Below are 12,127 nucleotides of genomic sequence, written 5' to 3' on the forward strand. Positions count from 1 at the left end.
ATATATATATATATATATACTCAACACGTGTTCCATTGTTCTACAGACATGCCGCATATTAAGTATTCTAGACAGTATCGACACCTCGCGGATGGCTGAATGCACTATTGCACTACAAATATCCTGCAAGCAACAAGCTATAAGTTTTCTTATGTTGGTAAATGTGTGATGATAAAAGCGCGATTGACTTTTGAGTGACTCACCCCAGTACATATATATATGCAGACGACAATTGTAGAATATGTCTAATTCGTACTGATGTAGACTGTAGTGGCCTTACTTACAGTTGGTAACTTGGTACTGAGTAAGCTTGATGTTGTGTTGAACTCTGAACTCTGACTACACAACTTTTGCTCTCTCTCAACGTAGCAATTTGCGTCCAGAGATACTTACAATGTTAAATAAAAAATGTATGTATGTACATATCAACAAGCAACTTTAATTACGGAATATCATGTGAACGTATAGAGTGAAGTTCAGGCATAAAAATGATGACGAAAGTACTCTGACAGTGATTATTTAGTGATTTAAAAATATTAGTCAATAAAGTGTTATTTATTTATTTATTTATATATTTTTGTTAATGAGTGTTCGATAAGCAACAGTGTCAGTTAAGTGATTTTTATCATGAAGAATTATTTTTCAAATTGTACTACTGCAAGATTTTTATTTTTACATGTAGGGATTTTAATTTGATTTTTTCTGTTTAAGTTATTATTTATACATTGTATTAATCGTTAATTTCAGCAATAATTTTTTTGAAGTTCATTTTCTGAATCATTTTCGAAAAGTGCAAGTTCATTTTATCATGGAAGAAAATTGTATTGAAAAAACATTTATCTTTAAATTCCCAACATGTACGTCAAATCAAGAATACACTTTAGAAGTTCCTGTAAAGATTCCTTTTCAAGGATCAGTAAAGGAAATGGTGCATCGAATGATGACGTCTTTTAAACTGCCCAGTTATATTGAAGCTGATCTATTAGAGTTTTTGAATATCAACATTAAACAGTGGACTTTAAAATTTCATGATGATAGAGCTGAAAAACTGCTTGATGCAGCCAAAAAAGGTAAACTTGATGTAGAAGAGGTCATCAAAAATTGGGAAAAAGCTTACAAACAAAAAACTGTTGAGCATGCTGAGCCATTAGGAACTTCAGATGAAGAGCTTTTTGCTGCAGCTTACCACAAATTGGTTCATTCTCCATCATTGGAGCCTATTTTACAGGCTGAACATAAATTTGGCAAAGATGTCACAGAGGTCGTCCAAATGAGAGATAAAGACTATGAGCAATTAACTCTAAAGTAATTATTTGTATACAATCCATTAGAACATGACGTTTTAACCACAGTTAACTCTTGTCAATTCTAGACAAACTGAGGAAATGCGATTGGCTGTGGAAACTCTTGAGTCTGGTTCAACTGAAAAATCAATCAATAACATGGCAGGTCGTCACTTTGAGGAGCAAAGCTTATTGCAGGGCCAATGGGGATCTAAAATTGATGCTCTTAAACTAGAACAAAGGAGACAGTACAGGAATTGGATAATGAGATTGTTAGAAGAGCAGCAAACGAATATGGTTCCTACCCCAGTGTTAGTAGCTATCACTAAATTGGAAAATTAATGAAATAGTTTTGTTTTGTATATATCACATCAAATTTGTAATCATTTAGGGAATCTCCAATGGTCTCTATGCCACCACTTGGTCCAGGATTAAATGATTTTATTAAAACTGACGAGAAAAATACTTGTGATTACCAGCAGTTGGAAGAAAGTTTTACTATACACTTAGGTTCTCAGTTAAAACAAATGCACAATATTAGAATACTCACAGGTGATGTCCTTGACTTTTGCCAGACGAGGAATTGTAATTCAGAGTATGTATCCTATGTAATTACTTGAAAAATAAGTATAAAAAGCAATTCTAAATTTGATTTTTGTTTTTAGAAGCTTAGATCCTACTCCCCAGAGATTACAAACTGCTTTAGGGCTATATTCTAACGATTTGTGTGGACTGGTCCTGTTGAGCGATAATCATTTAGGTAGCTACTCAGGAATGACTAAAGGTTTGTATACATTACAATATATGTTTGCATTAATTTCTATTATTCTTAAAATTAACATTAAGAATACATACTAAGTAGTAACTATTTTAGAGCTTGCTTCAATATCACAACTAACAACAGAGTTTCACTTCCTTCCCATTGATGAACAACTTGAAAAAATACGAGAAGATGTAAAAGAAGCAGTAGCTTGGAGACAAGCTCATCATAAAGAAGATAATGATGTGCAGGTTTGTTGTATCAGTTATAGAAGATTAATTCTATGAACTATACTATAATTTTAGTTAATTTTTGTGTTTTAGCAACAAAATAAAAAATCTACGTCGAGCAAAACGTTACAAACTGGCGATGTTTTTATTACAAGGCATTCCAATTTAGCTCAAGTTCATGTTGTATTTCATATGGTAGTAAATGATTCTCTAAGATCAGGTAAAATATATTTAATTTTGATCTAAAAAATTTGTTTAATTTACATTTTTATTTTATAAAATATTTATAGGAGACATAAACTCAAGACACCCAGCTATTTTAGGTTTAAGAAATATTTTAAAAACGGCTTGCTGCAATGATGTAACGACTTTAACGATACCTGTTCTTTTGGTGCATGAGATGACTGAAGTAAGTCAAAATTATACTAAAAAAATTTATTTAGAAACAAATTTAAAACATAAATTGTGATTTTTAGGATATGACGGTTGCTTGGTGCACCAAAAGAGCTGAACTTGTATTTAAATGCGTTAAAGGTTTTATGATAGAAATGGCTTCTTGGGGAGGTGCAGAGTTGAAAAATTTGCAATTTTTAGTTCCTAAGGTAAAAAGTTATTTTCATTTTTTTTTTGATTGTGTCAAGCTTAACATTATCATTTCCTTATTTTCAATAGGGAATGTCTGAAGAGGTTTTTGGAACCTTAGCGACCATGCTGCCAAGTATTTTTAGAGTTTCAAACCCATTGATTTTTAAAGCCACTAGCACACCACAGACACCGAAAAAGTGACGCAAAAGCAGTAGTAGTGTACATTTTCATAATTGTATATTTAAATTATAAATATTTCGTTCATACTTTCTATGTATTATGGATCGTGATTCAATTTATCAACAATTATACATAAACAATTAGTTGTAAGAGTAAACATTTATAGGCTGCAATTTTTTTTTTATTCTTTTGTGTGTAATATTTCAAGACTGACGACTTGTTAAAACCTTTTTAACAGCCTAAAGATAATACTAATGTCATATTTTTTACTAATTCGAAGAAAAAAACGCTTTGTAATAATTAACATTGCTACTATTGAAAAACTTGAGAATCTAATAGTTAGAGAATTAAAAACAAAAGTAATTGCATTACTATTTTAAAACAAAAATACAATAAATTTTTACAACTACTTTCACAGCAGTGCATATAATACGCATAGTAAACTGCATACAATGGAGAGGGTAAAATTTTTTAAATTGAAAACTGTAAATAATAACAGTCGATGTATTTTATCATCATGAACATTAATTTTTTATAAGAGCACACATTTATATATATGTATACTACAATCAACAAAGAATAAATTACTTATTAAATGTTAAAGGTAGTTTTCAATCATTTCATTTGTATTATAATTTCGCGAAATTTAGACGCAAACTCTACAAATCATCAATGTATTCATAAATTAATATTAATATGTCTCTTCCTTTACAGTGCCCAAAAAGTAGGGAGGGCCATCACTGTTTGGCCGATTGATCGTTACATCTTTATCAGATTTTTATTTTCGTCGATTTTTCCTTTTAACAAACATCAAACCACTCGTATTACATTTATACGTAAAAGTTTAAGTACCAAACGCAAATTTCAATAACGCACTGCTTGCATTCTCGAACTACTTTTCTACTTAAAACGTTGGTCAAATTTCAGATGCCATTGCATATTAAATTTTATCGGAATCTCCGCGTTAGTTACGCACACGAGCTTGTATGAACATACACAAGTCATATCAAGCTCATCACGAGAGAGCTAGCCAATCGGCTTATCGAAAAAGTCTTCGGGCAAAAAATTCCAACTACACTTGTCTCGGCAAAATTTTTCTGCGACTCTGACAGAGAGGCACCACCACCGTGGCTCTTCGTTCGGCTAATTATAGCGCGAACTTTCGCAACAAAACCGATAACACTGCGCCCGGGCGCAAGTTAATTGAAAAATACGCGCAATCTTCTGAGTCGTCCGCGATTATCCGCTGAAAACAATTAATTGTATCTGTATGTACTTACTTGGAACAAAATAAGTAAAATGAGTGCAAGATAAAATGAAAAATATATTGATCGCAGTATTAAAGATGGAAACGTTGTTAATGGTAGCATTAATATTTTCTAAATTTTTTTTTTTTTTTTAGAAAAAAATTTGCTTGGATATGGAAAATTCACTCTGTTTTGTTTGCTCAATATTATAATCGAATGTTACTGATCCATGAACAACCTCATTAACTGAATTGAAACTAAGACTTATCTAGTCTTAAACTAAACTTCAGGAGTCGTTCTAGATCATCTGCAAATGACTTAAAGTCATCTAAAAACTAGTCTTCACACTTAAAAAATCTACTAATCGAAATGATAAAAATTTGGCACTAATTAGAGTTTTCGCCAATACTTCAAAGTTGTTGACCCCTTGCACTCAGTTCATAGAATGATGATAGTAAGTAAAATAAAAATTTGGCTATACATCGTTATCACAAGTAGAGGACACAATAAAAAAATCCCAAAAACGTGGCAAATTCATCTACTCCCCTTCTTCGGGGCGCAAATACCATCTCGATTCCCTCCAATACATGAAGAGTTGCATGCGAATCGGACGAGAGCGGACGAGAGATTTAATCCGAAATTATCTTTTCGAAGTGTGGCTGCCAGAAGTCTCAGCGTAGCTCTGAACTTCTGACCTGCCGATGAATTCTCTCTGCCGCTCACGCGGATCGTCCATCGGTGGCAACTCGCTCGGATAACGGACTGTCATCGGTTTGCGGTGTCCTCATCGAGCTTTTGAAAACGTTTTTTTGTCACTAAGTTTATTTACCTTTTCACTGTACAGTCGAGAGTGCTAAAAAATATCAGAAGCGAAAATGGTCTCTCGATTCAAACTTGTGGTCCTGTCCCTTGGATACCTGGTTCACTGCACAGCGGCGTACGATTCTCTGAAAACGGTAAGCTTGCACCTTTGTCGGTTGATGGAACGAAAAACATTCAATCCCATATACTTACTGTTGGCTTTCATAATTGCTCTAATGATTCGCGACGTACTAGCCAATTGTAGATTATCTCGCTCAAGAATTTCGCAATTCTCATGATAAAGCGTGCTAAAGACGCTGGTAAATGTGTGGAAAGGCCGCAATGATCCTATATGCAAAAGGCAAGATTTTAACTGCCCATATTTACGTATCTTAAAAAATCTATGTTGCTCTCAATAGAAAAACAATTGTAAAAGTTGATGAAAATGTGTATCATATTATTTTAAAGTAATAATATTTGTAGCTTACGATTGTCCTTTTTAATAAGATCAATATAGCTCATGGGTTATAAAAGAATACGTGGGTAAAACATGAAAACGAGTCCAATATGTATATATTTTTAAAAAGAAGAAAAAATATTTCCACATTTAAAGCCTCCTTTGAGTTTAATAGGTCGACCTGTCAAACCGCGGCCTTGCACGGGAGGACTTCTTTATCAAGCTTCAGCACCAAATCGACATGCGAGAAGTCAACGAGCTGATACTGCGGGGCAACAGGTTCGACAGCTTCATTGATTGCTCGACAAAGCTTGACAGCCTACGTATCCTCGATCTCTCGTACAACAATCTCAGGAAGTTCTTCTTCCTCTGCCAGGAGGAGTACAACTTGGTCTCGTTGAATGTCAGTCACAATGAAATCGAGTACATTAACGACGAGGCTCTGAGCCACAGGGTCATCAACCTCAAGATACTCGATGTCTCCTATAACAAACTTTACGTCGTCAACGATACCATGTTGCAGCATATGAAGGTATGAGTGTATTTTTTTTCTTTGCTTTCAGCAACTGTGATTTAGTGAAATTTTACTCACTGGCGCAAAAAATTCAGAGTATTTACTTATATATTGAAGTAGTTAAAAAAGAAGCCACCGCGAATCAGTACATGATTTCCGGTAAAATCAATCAGAATTTGACTAGTGAATGACTAAAAGTTTAGTGAATATTCACTGAAAAACAATGAAAAACATTGATCGTTAGATTCTTTCACTAAAAATATATGTGAATTTTTCATCAACTCGGTTTACGAGATTAGGAATGGGTTATGTTTACTTTTACTCCTAGACAGAAATTAAAACAGAGACAGAAATTGAAGCATTTCAAGAATCGTGTAAGCATGTTTCCGTGTACTTGTGGGCAGTCAAAAAAACACTCCTTAAAAAAACATGATAATGTCAGAATATCAAGCCATAAAACTGATTTTTATTTATCAGCTTTCGGGCTTGCGAGTCAAGTACTCGAATTTATGCGAGAGATTGTGAGGGTGACATTGTACTTTGGGTTGCAAGATGTTAACAATTGGCTTTTTAAAATTACTCATCGATAATTTTTGATCATGCTTATACGCTAATTTCGCTAATTTTTCAGTAAACACTTACTCTTTATTAATTTCCACTGACCAACTAATAAATATTCAGTATAAATCGGTGGAATCTCATTGATGTATAAGAATACAAAGCCAAATTTTTCTTACTTTTCACAGATTCATTTAAATGTTGAATAAATTTACTTTGGAGTGCATCCTAAAGAAAAATAACAAAAAATAAGGATATAAAATAATTCCACTGGGGTTTACTACAGTAATCACAAAATTTCAGAACCTGGAAGTTCTATCGCTCGCAAGCAATCCGATCGAGGAGAACATTGACCCATGGGTCTTCCAAAATCTAACGCAGCTGAAGCACTTGGACCTACGCAATATTTCGTCCCCGTACTTCTCCCCAATGCTCTTTGAGCCACTAACGAATCTCGAGCATCTGGACCTGTCCTACAATCCGATCGAAGACGTGCCACCCCTGCCATCAGGTCTCAAAGTCCTTTACATTTGTGGCACGAACATCCTACACCTGGGCAGCTTTGTGATGCCCCAACTGCGCGTCCTCGCGCTGGAAAACTCGTTAAACCTGACATCGGTGCTTCTTAACAACTTCGAAAACCTAACGCACCTCGAGATCCTGTCGATGCGCGACTCTCCAAAGCTGGCCCAGCTAAGGCTCAGGCCCATGAGCATTGGATCGCCACTGCTACCCCAGCTCAGGCAACTGTCCCTGCAGGGCTGCGCCCTCGAAACCCTCGACGCCGATCTGCTTCCACTCGTAGAGAGAGTTGCGGTGCTCGACTTTCAGAACAATCCCTGGAAGTGCGACTGCCATATGAAGTGGCTGAATGCCATCAATATGACCATCGATCTTGTTTATAGCTTTAGGTAAGCAATCTTTAAATTTGTTTTAATATTTTTATTTTTTTGAATAAAGTATTGATAATCGAGAATTTATTGTCATCGAAATATGGCAACTTATCGACATTTCTCTGTCAAACTTTGTTTAGATACTCGTAGGTGGCGCTAAGAGTTATTTCATCTCAGAATGAAAATCATTTACGAGTTCATACTTTACTTTAATATTTTATATTCAACGTGTGAAATTGTTGAAATACCGATGTTTAATTGATACGAAGTTGTAGGTTATTTCATTATTACCGGCAAGTTGCTAAATTTATGAAAAAAATAAATACATTATTTCGTGATAGGCACTACTTACTAACATTAATCTATCACACCACAGCAAAATGTGTTATTTTATATCATACATGAGAATAATGATACCTGATTTAAAACGATCCTCAATGTTTTGAGCGTCCAAATGATAATATAGGTAATGATTGTTTTAAAATTTTGTGTATACTTTTAAAGGTTTCCAACTTTTGTATTTATAATTTTGTCATACAAGATTGATTTCTTCCTGTAATATTTTTACAGGAAAATGCATAATGAAAAAAAGACGTTTTTTTTAGATGCTTACAACATAATAAACTAAGTAAAACGTCAATTAGAAATGTTGTGACCAAAAAAAAAGTATTTCTAAAATTGTTAACAGAGTTTATTAACTCACAACGTGAATTACCTGAATCGCCCTAACTTATTCAATGATAAAAGTTTTTTCAAGTCCGAAGGAGACTTCTCATGTATAACGATTACACTTTTTGCTGCGGTAAAAATATGAGATACCTCACATGGATCAGTCGTGCCAAAAAATTATTTACATTGCTGCTCAATTTCTCTGAGTCAATTTGACAGTGGTACAATAGCAATTCGTCAAAGTTCGAGTACTGTCCCAAAATAAAATAAAAGACTACAAAATAATTCCCAACATTTCCCCTCCCCTCAAAAGTATTCTCAAACAAAAATCTAATTCCCCCGTTTTTTGCTGTGCACTTTCTTCGGTCAGATGCCAGACACCAGCGAGGTACCGAAACCGATTGCTCAACAACATCACGGACGATGAATTGGAGTGCAAGAATTCGCTTAAACCTAGTATCGGTATGATGGTCCCGGGTACGATCCTCTATCCCATACTTTGGGTTAGCTTGGTCATACTGACTGTGGTTTTGTTGGTGTTTTCAACTCTACATTACTCACGAGGCTGCGTCACTCAGCTGCTCATAAAAATACGCCATAGGGGTAACGACACGGTCAGCTACACCACTGTCATAGAGACGACCAACGACACGATTCGGATACTACCGGTTGCAGAGACTCAGGATGCCGAAATCTTACCGAATCAGTATCAACAAACAGGGAATGAAAAGACTCCTTAGACGTGCGATATGGCAGATAAAACGTACGTGAATTTTTTATGATGTTTGAGGAATTACAATTTCAGATTACGGGACGTTGGGTCATAACACATTTTTCATCGTTGGTCGAGTAGAACAAAATCGCTCACGGAAGCAAGATATATTTCACTGTGATGATGGATCATACACTTATATGTTGACTTCAATGATATTAATGTCACAATGTTTTGTATTAATAATCAATCATATTATTGTCATGAATTTGATGCATCGATCAGTGCTTAAAATTAATTATTAAAACTGTAAAGATTGTCATTTTTCTACGGAACATCAAGTAACGCTAGATCTCAGTTAAAACTTGACATTATTGTTATATAATATTAAATTGTACTTATACTGCGTATTTTTGTTCACAAATAACAATTTATATTAAAAAGTTTGACAACTCAAGGTTCCTCATGTCCTCAAAAAATCGAAACATCCCAAAAACTTATCGATGGCACGTGTATTATCAACTAAACTATTAATTACAATAATGCATTGAAAAGCTGCTATAAAAATCCTCAAATCAACCGCAGTTAGACTAAAACAAAGCAACACACGAGGGGTCCACGTAAGTGCTCGTTTCCACAACAACAAAAAAATATAAAAACATCTTGAAATCGTCAGGCACCCACTGCTATCCATTTCTAATACACCAACAATAAAAATACATCCATTGTACCCTTTAATTCTTTTGTAGTTGCCGCGTACAACTACGTACACAAAAGAGGAGAAGAGACCAACGGCTCGCTGGCCCCGAATGCGCGATTTTTCTCGCCACTTAACGATGCAATGCTGCAGACGCATCACGCGCACTGATAATCGAAGTGCCGCCGCCACTCACGCAGCCACGTTTCATACGCGCCAGAGCTGCTTTTGGCGAATCTTTAGAAAAAATAAACGGCTCATCGGACGGAGGGACTCTCTCCTTTTATTTCAAAAAGCAACGGTTGCACGAATATTTTTTGTTACTAATACTGACACACTCGACAGTATTGCTTCAGAATGCTGTCCTGATTCTTCGGGAAGATCAGTCAAGCCTGAACTTCTAGAGGTCAGGTAAGTAGGAGCGAGTTGCTGTTCACGGTTTAGTTGACTCTGTGCTTCAATGGCTAGGAGATTTTTTATGTTGTAGTAGTCTTTGAATACACACCAGTTGCATTGGCCTCAACGTCCCATTCGTTAGACTTTTAATTAATAATTGGAGTCCGTCGTTTGCTACTTTTTAAAGATCTAAATATTAGTATTCGTTATTATATCGTTCACATGTCTTACTAAGTCTTAGACTTGGACTAATTTACTCTCAAGAGCTTGAATGTCGATTCTAACTTACAAACGTTTGTTTTAAAATTTCATAGAATGTTTATACGTATAAAAATTGAAGACACATCATATTCATGACAACCAAAGAAGATTCAACGCTGTTCCCACGCAGATTCCATGAATTTTTTCAATATATGCACAAAAACAAGAAATTCGATAGTTCGCAACAATTACAGCACCCAAAGAGTACACAAAATATCTGATTAATAATATACTAAGCTAAATGGAATATACACTTGGTGACGAACACTTACAGAAACAATAACAGAAATAGAGATAGAAAAAGTTATTTAAGACAGATACAGAAGCGATTTTGAATTAAAAAATCATGAAGACTATTGAACAAGCACATAGAAATATGAAATTAAAAAAGCTTATATCACAAATTAATTAATAAAAACAGAGTGAAATTATACTTGAAGCAAAAAAATGGATTAGAGAAAGATACACAGAGACTTAACAAAAAGGACAAGGATGATAATTTTTATGATTTATTTTTGACACACAAAATGCAGAAAATAACATGGGCATAATAGTTCAGACGAAGATACACAAAATAAAGAATTAAGAGAAAGAGAAACAGGTACAGGATCAAAGTAATAAAAACTTCGAGGCTAAAGATCACAAAGGATAAAAACTTGGAAACAAACAATGCATTATCGAATCCGTATAATACATATATATAATATACATAGGAACAAAAATCTATAGGTATTGAAGTTAAATAATTTGCAAAGCAATGCAAATACCGTAAACCATACAAGATATAGAGGAGAACGAGACATAAAAAAACAGAATTTAAAAATATAAAAATACCAGAAGGTATAACTCTACAATAAATGGAACAAAATAATTTACCACCTACCACATTGAATTCTTCATAATTCAAGTTTTTTTTATTAACTACATTACGTTACGGCGTAATTTTTGTTCACTAATCATTATTTTAATACATCTTGTATATGTTACTCATTTTTTTCTATATAAACATGACTACTTAATCTTCTAAATATTCGTATTTAATGGCATTCAGAGACAGCCAACTAAGGCGACTAGTACATGGTAAGCTATATGGTAAATCAAAAGTCTTGATTTCATCAAGTAGGTTTGTTCGCTCAAGTAGCTTTACATTCGTTATAAATTTGTTTGTTGATGATAAAGTTGTAAAATTACACCGGGTACGAAAATGGCTATTAAATTTACTAATAATTGAATAATACATTTTGTTAATTTTAAAGTTCTGTTGTAGCCAAGCAGAAGCATTTCTAATTTTTATAAGAATGTGGATTTCACAATAAACGTGATCAAAATTTAGTACTTTTCAATTGGTTTTTACAAAATTTTTTCCTTTTAGATGATGGAGATACCTAATGTGAAATAAGTAACGTAATATAGATGCATCAGTGTAGTAAAAATTAAACTTTTTACCTTTGATTATGACTTATAGAAAAAAACTACTGCCTTATAGTGTATTTATCAAACCGATAGCTCTACAAACGGGACTGTCTCGAGCTAAAATTTTCTCTTACATTGCGGGTATACAACGTAACATGTGAATTTTGTACGTATGTGTATACACGTATAGGTCAAAATTAACTGTAGCGTGTACGGTCCTAAACTACCTTTTTGCATCGACGGATGTCGAGCCGCAAACTTGACGTATCGAATATCATCTTTTTTGTAAGTAATCCAAGAAATAAGCCTCTGCCAATTTGCAGCCATCAGAAGCTGAGTGTAGCATGAATATATCTATCTATAAATACGACGTATTATATGTCCACTGGAAAAATAATACTGTGCGAGTATCGAGTCTCGATCTAACTTCACAATCGGCCGGCAATTTTGAGGAGCTCGCGTACTTGACGC

General features: G+C 34.3%; 2 protein-coding genes across 3 annotated transcripts; both read left to right on the forward strand.

Moving 5' to 3' along the window:
- The first annotated feature begins 747 nt into the window (after window positions 1–747).
- Window positions 748–3,469, forward strand: LOC106643347 (FERRY endosomal RAB5 effector complex subunit 3). 2 transcript variants are annotated; one of them, XM_014358442.2, is made up of 9 exons: window positions 748–1,305; window positions 1,373–1,594; window positions 1,675–1,878; window positions 1,949–2,067; window positions 2,158–2,294; window positions 2,367–2,493; window positions 2,564–2,682; window positions 2,750–2,875; window positions 2,946–3,469. In XM_014358442.2, exons 1-9 carry the CDS (start codon window positions 809–811, stop codon window positions 3,057–3,059), a joined length of 1,665 nt encoding a protein of 554 aa, XP_014213928.2. In that variant the 5' UTR covers window positions 748–808; the 3' UTR covers window positions 3,060–3,469. The 2 variants fall into 2 exon arrangements, with proteins under 2 accessions (XP_014213928.2, XP_089445648.1); XM_089589522.1 differs by having other exon boundaries at window positions 1,952–2,067; window positions 2,158–2,288.
- Window positions 3,470–5,003: 1,534 nt separating this feature from the next.
- LOC106643344 (uncharacterized) lies at window positions 5,004–9,291 on the forward strand. The gene is made up of 4 exons (XM_014358438.2): window positions 5,004–5,241; window positions 5,719–6,075; window positions 6,919–7,526; window positions 8,548–9,291. The coding sequence occupies exons 1-4, from the start codon at window positions 5,161–5,163 to the stop codon at window positions 8,915–8,917; spliced, it is 1,416 nt and encodes a 471-aa protein (XP_014213924.2). The 5' UTR covers window positions 5,004–5,160; the 3' UTR covers window positions 8,918–9,291.
- The last annotated feature ends 2,836 nt before the right edge of the window (window positions 9,292–12,127 follow it).

This window comes from Copidosoma floridanum, unplaced genomic scaffold (genome assembly GCF_036245765.1).
Source record: "Copidosoma floridanum isolate Cflo_tuat_1 unplaced genomic scaffold, Cflo_Japanese_pri ptg000009l, whole genome shotgun sequence".
NCBI lineage: Eukaryota > Metazoa > Arthropoda > Insecta > Hymenoptera > Encyrtidae > Copidosoma > Copidosoma floridanum.

Excerpts from the sequence above, each read along its gene's own strand:
- LOC106643347 (XM_014358442.2), top strand. The coding sequence starts at position 809 with ATGGAAGAAAATTGTATTGAAAAAACATTTATCTTTAAATTCCCAACA. Across the intron at positions 1,306-1,372 it reads TATGAGCAATTAACTCTAAA|ACAAACTGAGGAAATGCGAT; the intron begins GTAATTATTTGT and ends TGTCAATTCTAG. Across the intron at positions 2,876-2,945 it reads TGCAATTTTTAGTTCCTAAG|GGAATGTCTGAAGAGGTTTT; the intron begins GTAAAAAGTTAT and ends TATTTTCAATAG.
- LOC106643344 (XM_014358438.2), top strand. The coding sequence starts at position 5,161 with ATGGTCTCTCGATTCAAACTTGTGGTCCTGTCCCTTGGATACCTGGTT. Across the intron at positions 5,242-5,718 it reads CGTACGATTCTCTGAAAACG|GTCGACCTGTCAAACCGCGG; the intron begins GTAAGCTTGCAC and ends TGAGTTTAATAG. Across the intron at positions 6,076-6,918 it reads CCATGTTGCAGCATATGAAG|AACCTGGAAGTTCTATCGCT; the intron begins GTATGAGTGTAT and ends ACAAAATTTCAG.